The following is a 12,299-nucleotide window of genomic DNA, read 5'->3' on the forward strand; positions in this document are numbered from 1 at the left end:
GGGTCAATAAGTAGAAAGCAGGATACACTGCCAGTACTTCATCTGGAGGCACACTGAAGATGTTGCCTAGTATGGTAAGGAAATGTCTGAAAGACTAACCTTCCAGCTCAGCGAGCAAACCTACATCCAGAACCTCAACCTGAGCTGCAAATCTTCTCAAAATTCACACATTTTTTTTAAATTTGGAAAGCCAGCGCAGCTAAGACCGGCTGAATGGCCTTTCTTCGAGCTGTAACTATTGTGAACTAGAGCAGTCATGTTAATATGCGTGAACAAGGAAGTGGATGTATATCCTGCAATGTGTGGTTTATTATCTGATTCCAGTAAATGTCTCCACTGTTTAAACAACTCAGGTCGGGTATATAATTGGATTCTTTCCACTCATTTAGATGGTGCAGTTTATACCAATACCAAAAAAAGCTTGGCGTCAACAGCAAGAGCAGCCAACTTCATTTCACTGCACTCAGTGGGACTTGGTATCCATTTGGCTCTCATAAATTAATTTGTGTGCAGGTAAAACAAGTAATTAACAGAGCAAATGGAATGTTGGTTATTGCAAGTGGAATAGAATGTAAATGTTAGGGTATTTTTCTGCAGTTGTACAGGGCATTGGGAAGACCTCGTCTGGAGTGCAGTTTTGTTTATTTTATTTAAGATTTAGTAGCAATTCATAGAAGGTTAACCTGACCAATTCTTGGAATGGAAAGTTATCTTGTGAGGAAAGGTTGGACAATCTGAGCCAGTATCTGTTGTAATTTAAAAGGATAAAGAGGTGATCCTCATGGAAGTTTCCTTTTATAAGATTAGAACAGTTTAAAAGTATGGGCAGTCCATGCCAGACAATTTGTAAAAAAAAATATACTGAGAGTCTTGAGCAGTATTCTTTCTAGGTTGCTTGGTTGTGTAGCTGTGTGCTGGTGTTTTGATTTGTGGAAGTCACTGCTGCAATCTGACTTCAGAGATCCGCACAGCAGTTTTTAAAAAAAAAATTAGGTGGAATGTTGGTCATGAGTCTTTGGCATTCTTTTTCCCCAGAGAACAGTGGTGGCAGAGTCATTGGATATTTTTAATACACAGGTAGGAAGATCCTTAAACTTTGGCTCCCATGTTCTCAGGAGTAGGCAGGATCGTGAAGTTGAAGTCACAGTCAGATCAGCTTTGATCTTATTGAATGGTGGAGTGGGCATGAGGGTAAAATGGCAGATTGTTTTTGTACCATTGGTTCACAATATCTCTAATATGCACTGCAGTAACTCATCAAGCTTCCTTTCACAGTAACTTCCAGCATTCCATCCTCAACCATCAACCATGCACGATATCAACATCACCACAAAGTTTCTTTTCACTTAGGTGGAGAGTGTGGCACTGGAAATGCACAGCAGGTCAGGCAGCATCCGACAAGCATCATCCTGATTTGGAATTATATGTAGTGTCATGAAATTTCCAGTTAATTTCATCATTGGTATAACGATAAGCAATATAGAAATTATATCCTCTTACGGAACTTGTTGATAGGCTATAAAACTGCAGCTTTTTCCACCTTCTGTTAACCTAATGGATTTTTTACTTGTCTATCCCCCAAAACGCTGTTAGTTTCCTGATCCGTCTCCATTGTTTCCCATCAGTCTTTTTGATAGTCCATTCTATGTTTTAGTAACTCTGAGGCAAATGTGTACGTTTTTATAAACTCTTCTTTTCATTCTTGTGATACTAATCTTTAATTTACAACCAATTTGTGTTGATGCCTACTGAACCAAATCACAGCAGCACTTTTCTTGGCTTATCAACAATCCATATTTCACTTCTGTAAAACAGGGCAAAGCATTTAGATTGATTTGGCATTGCTGAGTTCAGAGACACCAGTGGAAATCTAACATGATTCAAATCCTGATCTCTGCTGCATTAATTATGTACTGTAGTTAGCTTTAGCATGCCTAAACCAAAAAAAAGGGTGAATATTAGCCAGTGTTTCCACTTGTGAATAAGCTCCAGATTCCTTGTGCTGTGATTTCTACTGTCACTTAGAACATAGAACAATACAGCACCGAACAGGCCCTTCGGCCCACGATGTTGTGCCGAACATTTGTCCTAGCTTAAGCACTCATCCATGTACCTATCCAATTGCCGCTTAAAGGTCACCAAAGATTCTGAGTCTACCACTTCCACAGGCAGCGCATTCCTTGCCCCCACCACTCTCTGGGTAAAGAACCCACCCCTGACATCTCCCCTATACCTTCCACCCTTCACCGTAAATTTATGTCCCCTTGTAACACTCTGCTGTACCTGGGGAAAAAGTTTCTGACTGTCTACTCTACCTATTCCTCTGATCATCTTATAAACCTCTATCAAGTCACCCCTCATCCTTCACCGTTCCAATGAGAAAAGGCCTAGCACTCTCAACCTATCCTCATACGACCTATTCTCCTCCATTCCAGGCAAAATCCTCTTAAATCTTCTCTGCACCCTCTCCAAAGCTTCCACATCTTACCTAAAGTGAGGCGACCAGAACTGCGAACTGCACACAGTACTCCAAATGTGGCCTAACCAAAGTCCTGTACAGTTGAAACATCACTTCACAAAACATCACTTAAGTTTCGTGAAGTGAAACATATTAAGTTGCAACATCACTTAATAAAATCTAAAACTAATTTAATAATTTAATCTGAACATAAAGGTTAGTATTATAAATATTTGAGCTGTACTGTCATTGCATTTGATCTTAATTATCTCAGTGAAATTGCTTTGTAATCATTCCTTGTTACTGACTTTGTTATTTAAATATTCATTGCATTTTAACTATTAAACACAAGATCAAAAGAGGTAGGAGCACAAGTAGGCTGTTCAGCCTATCCAGTTTGCTTCAGCATTTGAGATTATGGCTGTTCTGATACTCCTCAACACTATTTTCCTGTCTTATATGCCAAACCCTCGATTCCCTTCCTAATGAAAAATCTCTGTCTCAGCCTTGAATATTCTCAACAACCCCAATCTTGACAGCTCTCTGGTAAAGTATTCCACAGATTCGCTACCCACTGAGAGAAGAAATCCCTCCTCCTCTCTGTCTTAAATGTGTGACTTCTTACTCTGAGATCTCACCTTCTGGTACTAGATTGTCCCAAAAGGGGAGACAACCTTCTTGTCACTAACATGTCAAGCCTCAAAGAATTTTGTGCATTCCAATAAGGTTTCAAACTCCAATGAGTATAAACCCAACCTACTGAACTTCTCAGAAGAAAATCCTTCCATACCCAGAAATGACTTAGTGAACCATCTTTCATCTGGCTGTAGTGGCAGCATATCCTTCATTGGATATTGGGACCAAAACTATTCACAGTATTCCAAGTGTGGTCTGACTCAGGCCATTGCCTAATATGTTTTTAGCAAGACTTCCCTATTTTTATCCTCCATTCCTTTTGAAGTAAAGGCCAACAGTCCATTTGTCTTCTATTACCTGCTGAACTTGGATGTGAGTTTTTGAATGCTCAGCACATTTTATTAATCCTTGTGAGAGAGGGCAGAAAATGTCGCCTACTCTTTAACAATTTGCATACTTCCATTTCTTTATTTGTAACTGAGTTACATTTAAAACGTAAGGTGCTGCATTTTGGAAAGACAAATCAAGGCAGGAATTATATACTTAATGCTAAGGTCCTGGGGAGTGTTGCTGAACAATAAGGCCTTGGAGTGCAGGTTCATAGTTCCTTGCAGTTAGATAGGATAGTGAAGGCGGCGTTTCGTATGCTTTCCTTTATTGGTCAGAGCATTGAATATAGGGGTTGGGAGGACATGCTGCGGCCGTACAGGACATTGGTTAGACCACTTTTGGAATATTGTGTGTAATTCTGGTCTCCCTCCTATAGGAAGGATATTGTGAACTTGAAAGGGTTCAGAAAAGATTTACAAGGATGTTGCCAGGTTGGATGGTTTGAACTGCAGGGAGAGGCTAAGTATGCTGGGACTTTTCTCCTTGGAGTAACGGAGACTGAGGGATGACCTTATAGAGCTTTATAAAATCATGAAGGGCATGGGTAAGGTAAATAGACAAGGTAATTTACCTGGGGTGGGGGAGTCCTGAACTAGAGGGCATAGGTTTAAGGGTGAGAGGGAAAAGTTTTAAAAGGGACCTAAGGGGCAGCTTTTTCATGCAACGGGTGGTGCGTGTATGAAATGAGCTGCCAGAGGGTATGTTGGAGGCTGGTACCAATACAATATTTAAAAGGCATCTGGATGGGTATATGAATAGAAAGGGTTTAGAGGGACATGGGTCAAGTGCTGGCAAATGGCACTAGATTACTTTAAGATATATGGTCGGCATGGATGAGTTGGACCGAATGGTCTGTTTCTGTGCTGTACATCTCTGTGACTTGTCTCTGTTTTTGTGAATAATTTACCAGTAATTGTACTGTTGTTTGTTCAACCAAGGAGAGAGTTTCAGTTGTAGACAAACTGGCACCACGGAATTTGAGATTTGAAAATGAGATTCATCTAGAAACAAGTAGCTGATTGATCTTTGAATTGGTATCGGGTTGTCAATGACAACAGGCCTTCTGCTTGCCAGCAGCTATATGATTTTTCTACTAGGTTGTGGGGTTGAATGAGTAGAAGTCGTCCGATGTCTGGAAAGGATGTCCTTTCTTCTGTGTTTACAAAAAACCTAAAGCCTCAAGAAAGCCAGTTTATTTTTACTCATCACTTGCTATAAGCTGTTGCTTTTAATCAATAAATCAGATATGTATAATTTGTGAATCATTTGCTCTGCCTTCTGCAAGAAAGTGAAAAATACTTGGGGTGGGGAGGATGAGAGAGAGAGAGATATCAGTATACAGCAAATTGTGTGATGTCAAAAGTTACATGTTATTCACAGAACCCTGTAACCAGGGGCCACTGAACTGCCTTCCCTGTGTTTCCCTCTCCCCATAACACCAATGTTTTAGCATCTGTCTACATGTTTATAAGAGGAATTTTATAAGGAGTTTAGAGTCTTAACTAGTCATTATGTGTCAATGTTGCACAAGTGTTTGCCTGTAGATGTAATAAATAGCAATTTTTAAATAAAGAAATCTAGTCAGTGCTTTGTTTATCTGGTCTAAAAGACAGCTAAAGTTGGGTAATTTCACATATCTCTTTAAAGTGAATGCCCAAGTGAGACATAACAGTATGCTGTGTTGACTGTTCAAACCAAGAGTGGCATTGGGAGATTGTATAATTAGGCTAGCAGAGGAAGTGTTTCTGGGATTCTTCTTCCTGATCGCTACCCTGCTGGGTGTATGGATTTGTGGAAACTGGGTGAGGAAAGAACTGAACTTGGTTCAAGTTACTGGGCAATTAATCTGCCAATGCTCCCTTTCTAGGATTGACCATCAAAATTGGATGTGTAGATGAAGGACTGCTAGCACATGGGAGATAGTTTTTTAACAAGCATCGGCATTGGAAAGCATTTAGTAATTTTATGTTTTGAAGTATTGCTGTTTGTTTTTGTGGCACTAATTGGCTGGTTTGTCTTTCAGCTGTCAAGTCCAGAGAAAGAAGTTGAACGAGATGTTTTCCTTTATAGAGCTTACATTGCACAGGTATGGGAAGCTCATTCTTCATGTGTACATATATTTCTTTTGGTTGTTCTGGATAAACAGTTTCTTTCAGTGTGTGCTAATGTTCATCCTTTCCCTAACCGTTTAGTAGTGAAGCATTTCGTCTACCACAGAGTAGAGTTCTTACCCATTCACTGAGATTCATTAAGCGCTTCGTACAAAGCACACAGTAGGTCACAATTCACACCCTTAACTCTTGGAGAAATTTTGGCCTACTGCAGCTCTTCTGAGCTGGAGATAACAAGCTAGGAATGAGATGCCATTATGTCTCTCAGGTCTGTTTCTCTATTCAGCTTGATCACATAAACCTGTACTCCTACCCCATTTGCCATATTTGTGCCATAATGCTGAATATCTTTAATAAATATGCATCATTCTGTTCTTAAAATTTTCAATTGATCCCCAGCACCTTTGTGGCATGAACGTACCTTCTGCATGAAGAAGTGCTTCTCGTCGGTGCCCCTGAATGGTTCATTTCTACTTTTCAGATTATGCCCTTTGTTCTAGAATGCCATATGAGAGGAGATAGTTTCTCTTCAGCTGTCCAGCCAATCAATTTTCTAAATTAAAATTAAATTGGATTATCCCTTAACATATATTCAAGAGAATATAAGCCTAGTTTGTGCACATTTCATTATTTAATCCTTTTATCATTTAACACTTTTATCTGCCTATAATTCTAGTGAAGCTGTGCTGCATTACCTTCAGGACCAATATCACTGATGTTGGAACTAAATGCATTTCTATGGATGAGCTGTAATAAAAAGTCTACACAGCTGTAGCAGAGTGTTCACCCTTTTATATACCAGTTATCTACTGATATAGTTCACTCCTTTATAAACCGAGACAAAGACCAGTACAGAGGAACCTCGATAATCTGAAGGACCTGGGCGGGCAGTATTTTCTGTGGTTAATCGAATTCTGGATAACATAGTTTAGCTGAGCATCGGGATCTTGTCGGATAATCGAATGGCAGACAATCAAGAATCCTCTGTATTTCATTTGTTGTTTTTATGTTGTTTTTAACCTGTTCACGAAGTTTTAGTGACTTTTGTATATGGTCTTGTAAATTTCTCTCTCCATTCACAATTCCTACGTTCTTACCAGTTTGAAATTTCTTTGTATCTATCTTGAGTCCAAAATATATGACTTCTCTCACATTTTCAACAGAGTTTTGCTATCAAATCTAAATAAAGCTGCTAGGTGGCATATTGCAATCTTTTCTACTGCGCACCGTGGGGAGAATTAATTTTTATTCAGGTTATCTACTTAAATGTGTGTAATACTGTAAGGTGCTGGCTGTACTTTCTGCTTCGCATTAAAGATGTATGCATTGTGACACCAAAAATTTGCAATGCACAAGTTTTGCGTGGTTATTTTATCCCCATGAAAATACATTGCAGATTTTCAAATTAACTTTCAATGTTTTAAATTTAACCAGAAGTCACTGAAATTTGGTTAGAAGTCCTAGCTGATCAGAAACAAACTTTTATTAGTTTTATCTTTCTTCCCAGAGAAAATATGGTGTGGTGTTGGATGATATAAAATCTGGAGCTGCTCCTGAATTACAAGCTGTAAGAATGTTTGCTAAATACCTATCCAGTGAGGATCAAAGGTAAGAGACAGAAATATATTTTGCATCGAATCTAGGACAATAGTTTGGGGACTTTAGTTTCAGACCTTATTTCTGGTCTCTGCGTTTACTGATCTTATCTTTGGAGTGCTGCAGTTAACCTTAACGCAACTGGCCTCAATAATCATCTGGACATCCCACTTCTGATACTGCAGTGTATGGGTGTTTGCCATGGGTGTGATAATTGATTTTGATGCTATCTGTGCTCGTGTTCTTTCCTAGGGGAACAGTTATTTATTACCTTTTTATATCCTAGTCAAATAGTCATTATTCCTCATGTGGTGCTGACTGGCAAGCCAGTCCATATAAACGTCATAGCCAGACACCATCACGAATGGCATTACTATCTTCTCGATATTCTTGGTAAAGCTATTTGAGCTGCATTAGCTAACGTAGCACCGAGCAGAAATTAATACTTTAAGAAAAGTAACCAGTGCTCCCTCATAAAGCTGGAGTTCAAAGGTTTTTTTTGTTAGTTTAATGCTGTATTCATTCGATCACATCTTGTGCAGAGATGCTACCATAGCAGAAATGGAGAAGAAGATGGCAAAAAGTGTTGATGTTAACAACACTACTTTCTTGCTGATGGCAGCCTCGATCTATTTGCATGAGCAAAATACCGATTCAGCGCTACGTACACTACACCAAGGAGAGAGTCTGGAGTGGTAAGTAGAAATATACAGGCTTTGCTTGCCACAAAGTAACATTGGATTTTCTTTTAAACTTACTGATGTGTTGTATGCATAGCTGGCTAGGCCAGTCTTTATTGTCCAACTTTAATTTGCCCTGCTTTCATGTGGTTTAGGAACACTCAGTACTGTTAGTGAGAAAATTCCAAGATGCTGAACCAGTGAAGGAACAGTTGTGTAAATCCCAAGTCTGGATGATGTGTGGTTTTGAGGGAATTTTGTAGGTGTCCTCGTATATTTACCCACTTTTTTTCTTCTAAGTTGTAGAGATTGCAGATTTGGAAGGAGCCATGTTGAATAGTACAAGGCTTTGGTGAGATCACATCTGAAATATTGGGAGCAGTTTTGGTTTCTTTATTTGAAGCAGTTTGATGAAGATTTACTAGATTGATACCTGGAACACAGGAGTTGTCTGATAAGGATAGGTTGGCAGACTGGGCTGTAATCACTGGAGTACAGAAGTGTGAGGGATGATGTGATTGATGTTTGTAAGATCCTGTATGATTTTAACAAGGTGGGCATGGAAAGTGTGTTTCCTCCTATGGACGTGTCCAGAACTAGGGCCACTGTTTCAAAATCAAGTCAGCCCCTTTTCGAACATAGGAATTGTTCCTTTGAGGATTGAGGACTTTAGCCCATGCTGCCTTTGAAGATACTGGAGTAGAGTGGTGCTGGAAAAGCACAGCAGTTCAGGCAGCATCCAAGGAGCAGCAAAATCAACGTTTCGGGCAAAAGCCTTCATTCCTGATGAAGGGCTTTGGTCCAAAACGTCGATTTTCCTGCTCCTTGGATGCTGCCTGAACTGCTGTGCTTTTCCAGCACCACTCTACTCCAGTATCTGGTTTCCAGCATCTGCAGTCATTGTTTTTACCTTTTTGCCTTTTGATGATAGTGGAGGTGGGATCATTGCATGTTTTTAAGGTGGAGATATATAGCCTTTAACTCACATGGGTGCCTGTGTATTTTCTTTTTGTTTTGCATTGTGTGGAGTGACAGTTAAGAGCCCTCATGCATTTTTTTTGGGAAGAGGATTGGATTAATGTATGTTTTTAAAGAAAGGACTACTTTTGAAATCTCTGAGCAATAGGTTTGCATTAATTGTAGTTGAATGTCTTGTCTTAGCTATGGGGCAGATTAAATTGTTTTTGTCTTCTATTTTGCAGCATGGCCATGTCAATACAGATCTTTCTGAAGCTCGACCGGTTGGATCTGGCTCGGTAAGTCACTTACCAACATTGCAGCTTAATAGGAAATGCTTTTTTTCAGTGCTGTTGTATTAATGAGGCCAAACTTGTGTGCACTTTTAATGGAGATAGAGAGATCCTAGATGCAGAATGAAATGTGAACGTTTACCACCATGCTGCTACGTCCCCCCCAATATTTTGCACCTGAAATATGAAATGTTATTTTTTTAATTAAACTTTGATTTCAGGTTGCTACTATCTGACTGTTTATTGGTGTTTGGTTCATAGTTTCTTTGATTAGAGCTAATGGTTTGTTTATTTAAAAGGGGCAACTTCAGAAGGGCTGACTTTATAACAGTGTTTAGAAGAATTATTTTACTCTTTTTGTGACCATTTTCCTGTACAAATGGCAATTCAAATGTACCTTCAGAACAAGCCCTGAAATAATTGCTGGCTGCTGGGGTCCTTTGGGCCACCTAAACTGATAGTGCAACACAGCATAGATTTCAAATCAATTCACTTCAAAGTTCTTTTATTATGAAATGTGGACTGTGAATGGTGGTGATCTCATTCTAGTATTGTCTGAGATGTTACTGAGGAAACCCAAATTAACTTATGTCAAAGGTTATTATGCAGGAATGTTGAAGCGATTGTTGCTTCCACTGTGTGGATGTTGGCTCCCTCATATGGCTGCATTCAGTAATTCAGTCTGGCTGCTCTCCAGTTAACATAAATAGGAAACTTGCTGAAAATGTGTTGCTGGAAAAGCGCAGCAGGTCAGGCAGCATCCAAGGAGCAGGTGAATCAACGTTTCAGGCATGAGACCTTCTACAAGAATGAGGAAAGTGTGCCAAGCAGGCTAAGATAAAAGGTAGGGAGGAGGGACTTGGGGGAGGGGCATTGGAAATGCGATAGGTGGAAGGAGGTTAAGGTGAGGGTGATAGGCCAGAGTGGGGGTGGGGGCGGAGAGGTCAGGAAGAAGATTGCATATCCGTATATCCTTCCATATCCGCCACAAATTCACCTGCACCTCCACACACATCATCCGCTGCACCTGATGTGGCCTCCTCTATATTGGGGAGACAGGCCGCCTACTTGCAGGACGTTTCAGAGAACACCTCTGGGACACCCCGGACCAACCAACCCAACCACCCCGTGGCTCGACACTACAACTCCCCCTCCCACTCCTTGGACTCTTCCATCGCCAGACCATAGCAACACGACCGCTGGAGGAAGAGTGCCTCATCTTCCGCCTAGGAACCCTCCAACCACAAGGGATGAACTCAGATTTCTCCAGTTTCCTCATTTCCCCTCCCCCCACCTTGTCTCAGTCAAATCCCTACACCTTCCTCATTCTGAAGAAGGGCTTATGCCCGAAACATCGATTCTCCTGCTCCTTGGATGCTGCCTGACCTGCTGCGCTTTTCCAGCAACATTTTCAGCTCTGATCTCCAGCATCTGCAGTCTTCACTTTCTCCCATAAATAGGAAACTTGCATGACATATGCAGGATTAATCAAGCAACTCCCCAAGTGAATGTAGTGTTTTGTTTCTTTTACTGAATAATTAGAGTAGTTATGTTGTTTTATGTCACCCTTTTATCCTCCTTTACACATAATCAGTCCTTAAACCAAACCATATTACCTCACTCCGAAATCTTTCAATTTGTGGTTTGGGTGAGTCTGATGCTTCAAATGAGTTTTGACACCGAATTAAACCCAATACAGAGGAACCTTGGCTATCCAGCATTTGATTATCTGAATATTGGATTATCCGGCAAATTGCAAAGTCCCGATGCTCAGCTAAACTGTTATCCAGTGTTGGATTATCCGGCAAGATCGCAAGGTCCTGATGCTCGGCTAAACTGTTATCCGGAAATCAGTTAACTGAATGAAGTACTGCCCACCTATGTACTTTGGATAATCGAGGTTCCTCTATATTTAGCTAATTTTTTCACTGCGGTGGATTTTCCTGGAAAAAGCCATTCAGCTCATTGGAGCTTACCCCAAGTCCAATTTCCAGTCTTAAGGAACCATAATGTCTTTGTCTAGTGAAGCACAACTGGTAAGTTATTCCAAATATTTACTACTCAAAATGTGTTGTAAATTTATTTTAGATTAGCAAAATATTACTTTAAATGATAGTGGGCCATGTTAAAAAAGTTAAATTGAGATCCAATCAACTTTCTTTTTACCCTAATTTTACTGTATTTTGATGACTATGATTTCAGACTTCTGCTGTTCTAACCATGAGTGAAACTGAGAAGTGAAGTAAATTTTGGGTCTATAAGTTTTAAAAAAAAAAATTGCAGACGCTATATGAACTTTTATTGTAGTGGAATTGTGCTTTAATCAATAAATATTTTCTAACTCTCAGGTGATAGGTACTGTGCAGTTATAACTTTCAAGTAATTGTTCTACAGATATTTTCCAAAATGTAGACCCTTGAGGAAAGTCGTAGAATCAGATTATCAATTAAATAAACATAGCACAATTGGTGCTGCTTCCCCTGTTTGAAAACCTAGGATATCCAGCAACTAGCTTATACTTATAGAACAGGGATGTACCAGATTCAGTAATTAGTTTATAATAATAGCTGCCCTGAATAAGGATGTTACAATGCTGCTGTCATTTTCAGACAGTTAGTTGGGAGTGTTGTCGCCTGTGCCAGTGCACAAATGTTAACTTAATCTATGATAATTCAGTAAGGAGCTGAAGAAGATGCATGAACAAGATGAGGATGCTACCCTGACACAGCTATCAACAGCCTGGGTGAATCTGGCCACGGTAAGTATCGTTGACAAATTTACAGACTGTAATAGACCAGGTAAAGTAGTTCACGAAGGGTTCATGGAATCTTAGAATCCCTACGGTGCAAAAGGTGATGTTTGGCCAATCAAATCTGCACCAATCCTCCAAACAGCATCCAACACAGACCTAGCTCCAGTCCCCTACCATATCCCATTAACTCAGCATTTACAATGGCTCACCCACCTAACCTGTGCATTCTTGGACACTATGGGGCAATTAGCATGGCCAACCCTGGATCAATGGTGCTGGAAGAGCACAGCAATTCAGGCAGCATCGAGGAGCTTCAGCAAAATCGACATTTCGGGCAAAAGCCCTTCATCAGGAATAAAGGCAGAGAGCCTGAAGCGTGGAGAGATAAGCTAGGGGAGGGTGGGGGTGGGGAGAGAGTAGCATAGA

General features: G+C 40.2%; 1 protein-coding gene across 1 annotated transcript in view; it reads left to right on the top strand.

The window, feature by feature from the left end:
• Positions 1-12,299, top strand: part of cope (COPI coat complex subunit epsilon) — a 22,481-nt gene that overhangs the window by 1,816 nt on the left and 8,366 nt on the right. Inside the window, exons 2-6 of the mRNA XM_043721398.1 lie at positions 5,508-5,570; positions 7,103-7,203; positions 7,734-7,886; positions 9,074-9,127; positions 11,798-11,879. Coding sequence (XP_043577333.1) covers positions 5,508-5,570; positions 7,103-7,203; positions 7,734-7,886; positions 9,074-9,127; positions 11,798-11,879 — 453 coding nt within the window. The remainder of the gene's footprint in view (positions 1-5,507; positions 5,571-7,102; positions 7,204-7,733; positions 7,887-9,073; positions 9,128-11,797; positions 11,880-12,299) is intronic.

The sequence above is a fragment of the Chiloscyllium plagiosum genome, chromosome 31 (genome assembly GCF_004010195.1).
Source record: "Chiloscyllium plagiosum isolate BGI_BamShark_2017 chromosome 31, ASM401019v2, whole genome shotgun sequence".
Taxonomy (NCBI): domain Eukaryota; kingdom Metazoa; phylum Chordata; class Chondrichthyes; order Orectolobiformes; family Hemiscylliidae; genus Chiloscyllium; species Chiloscyllium plagiosum.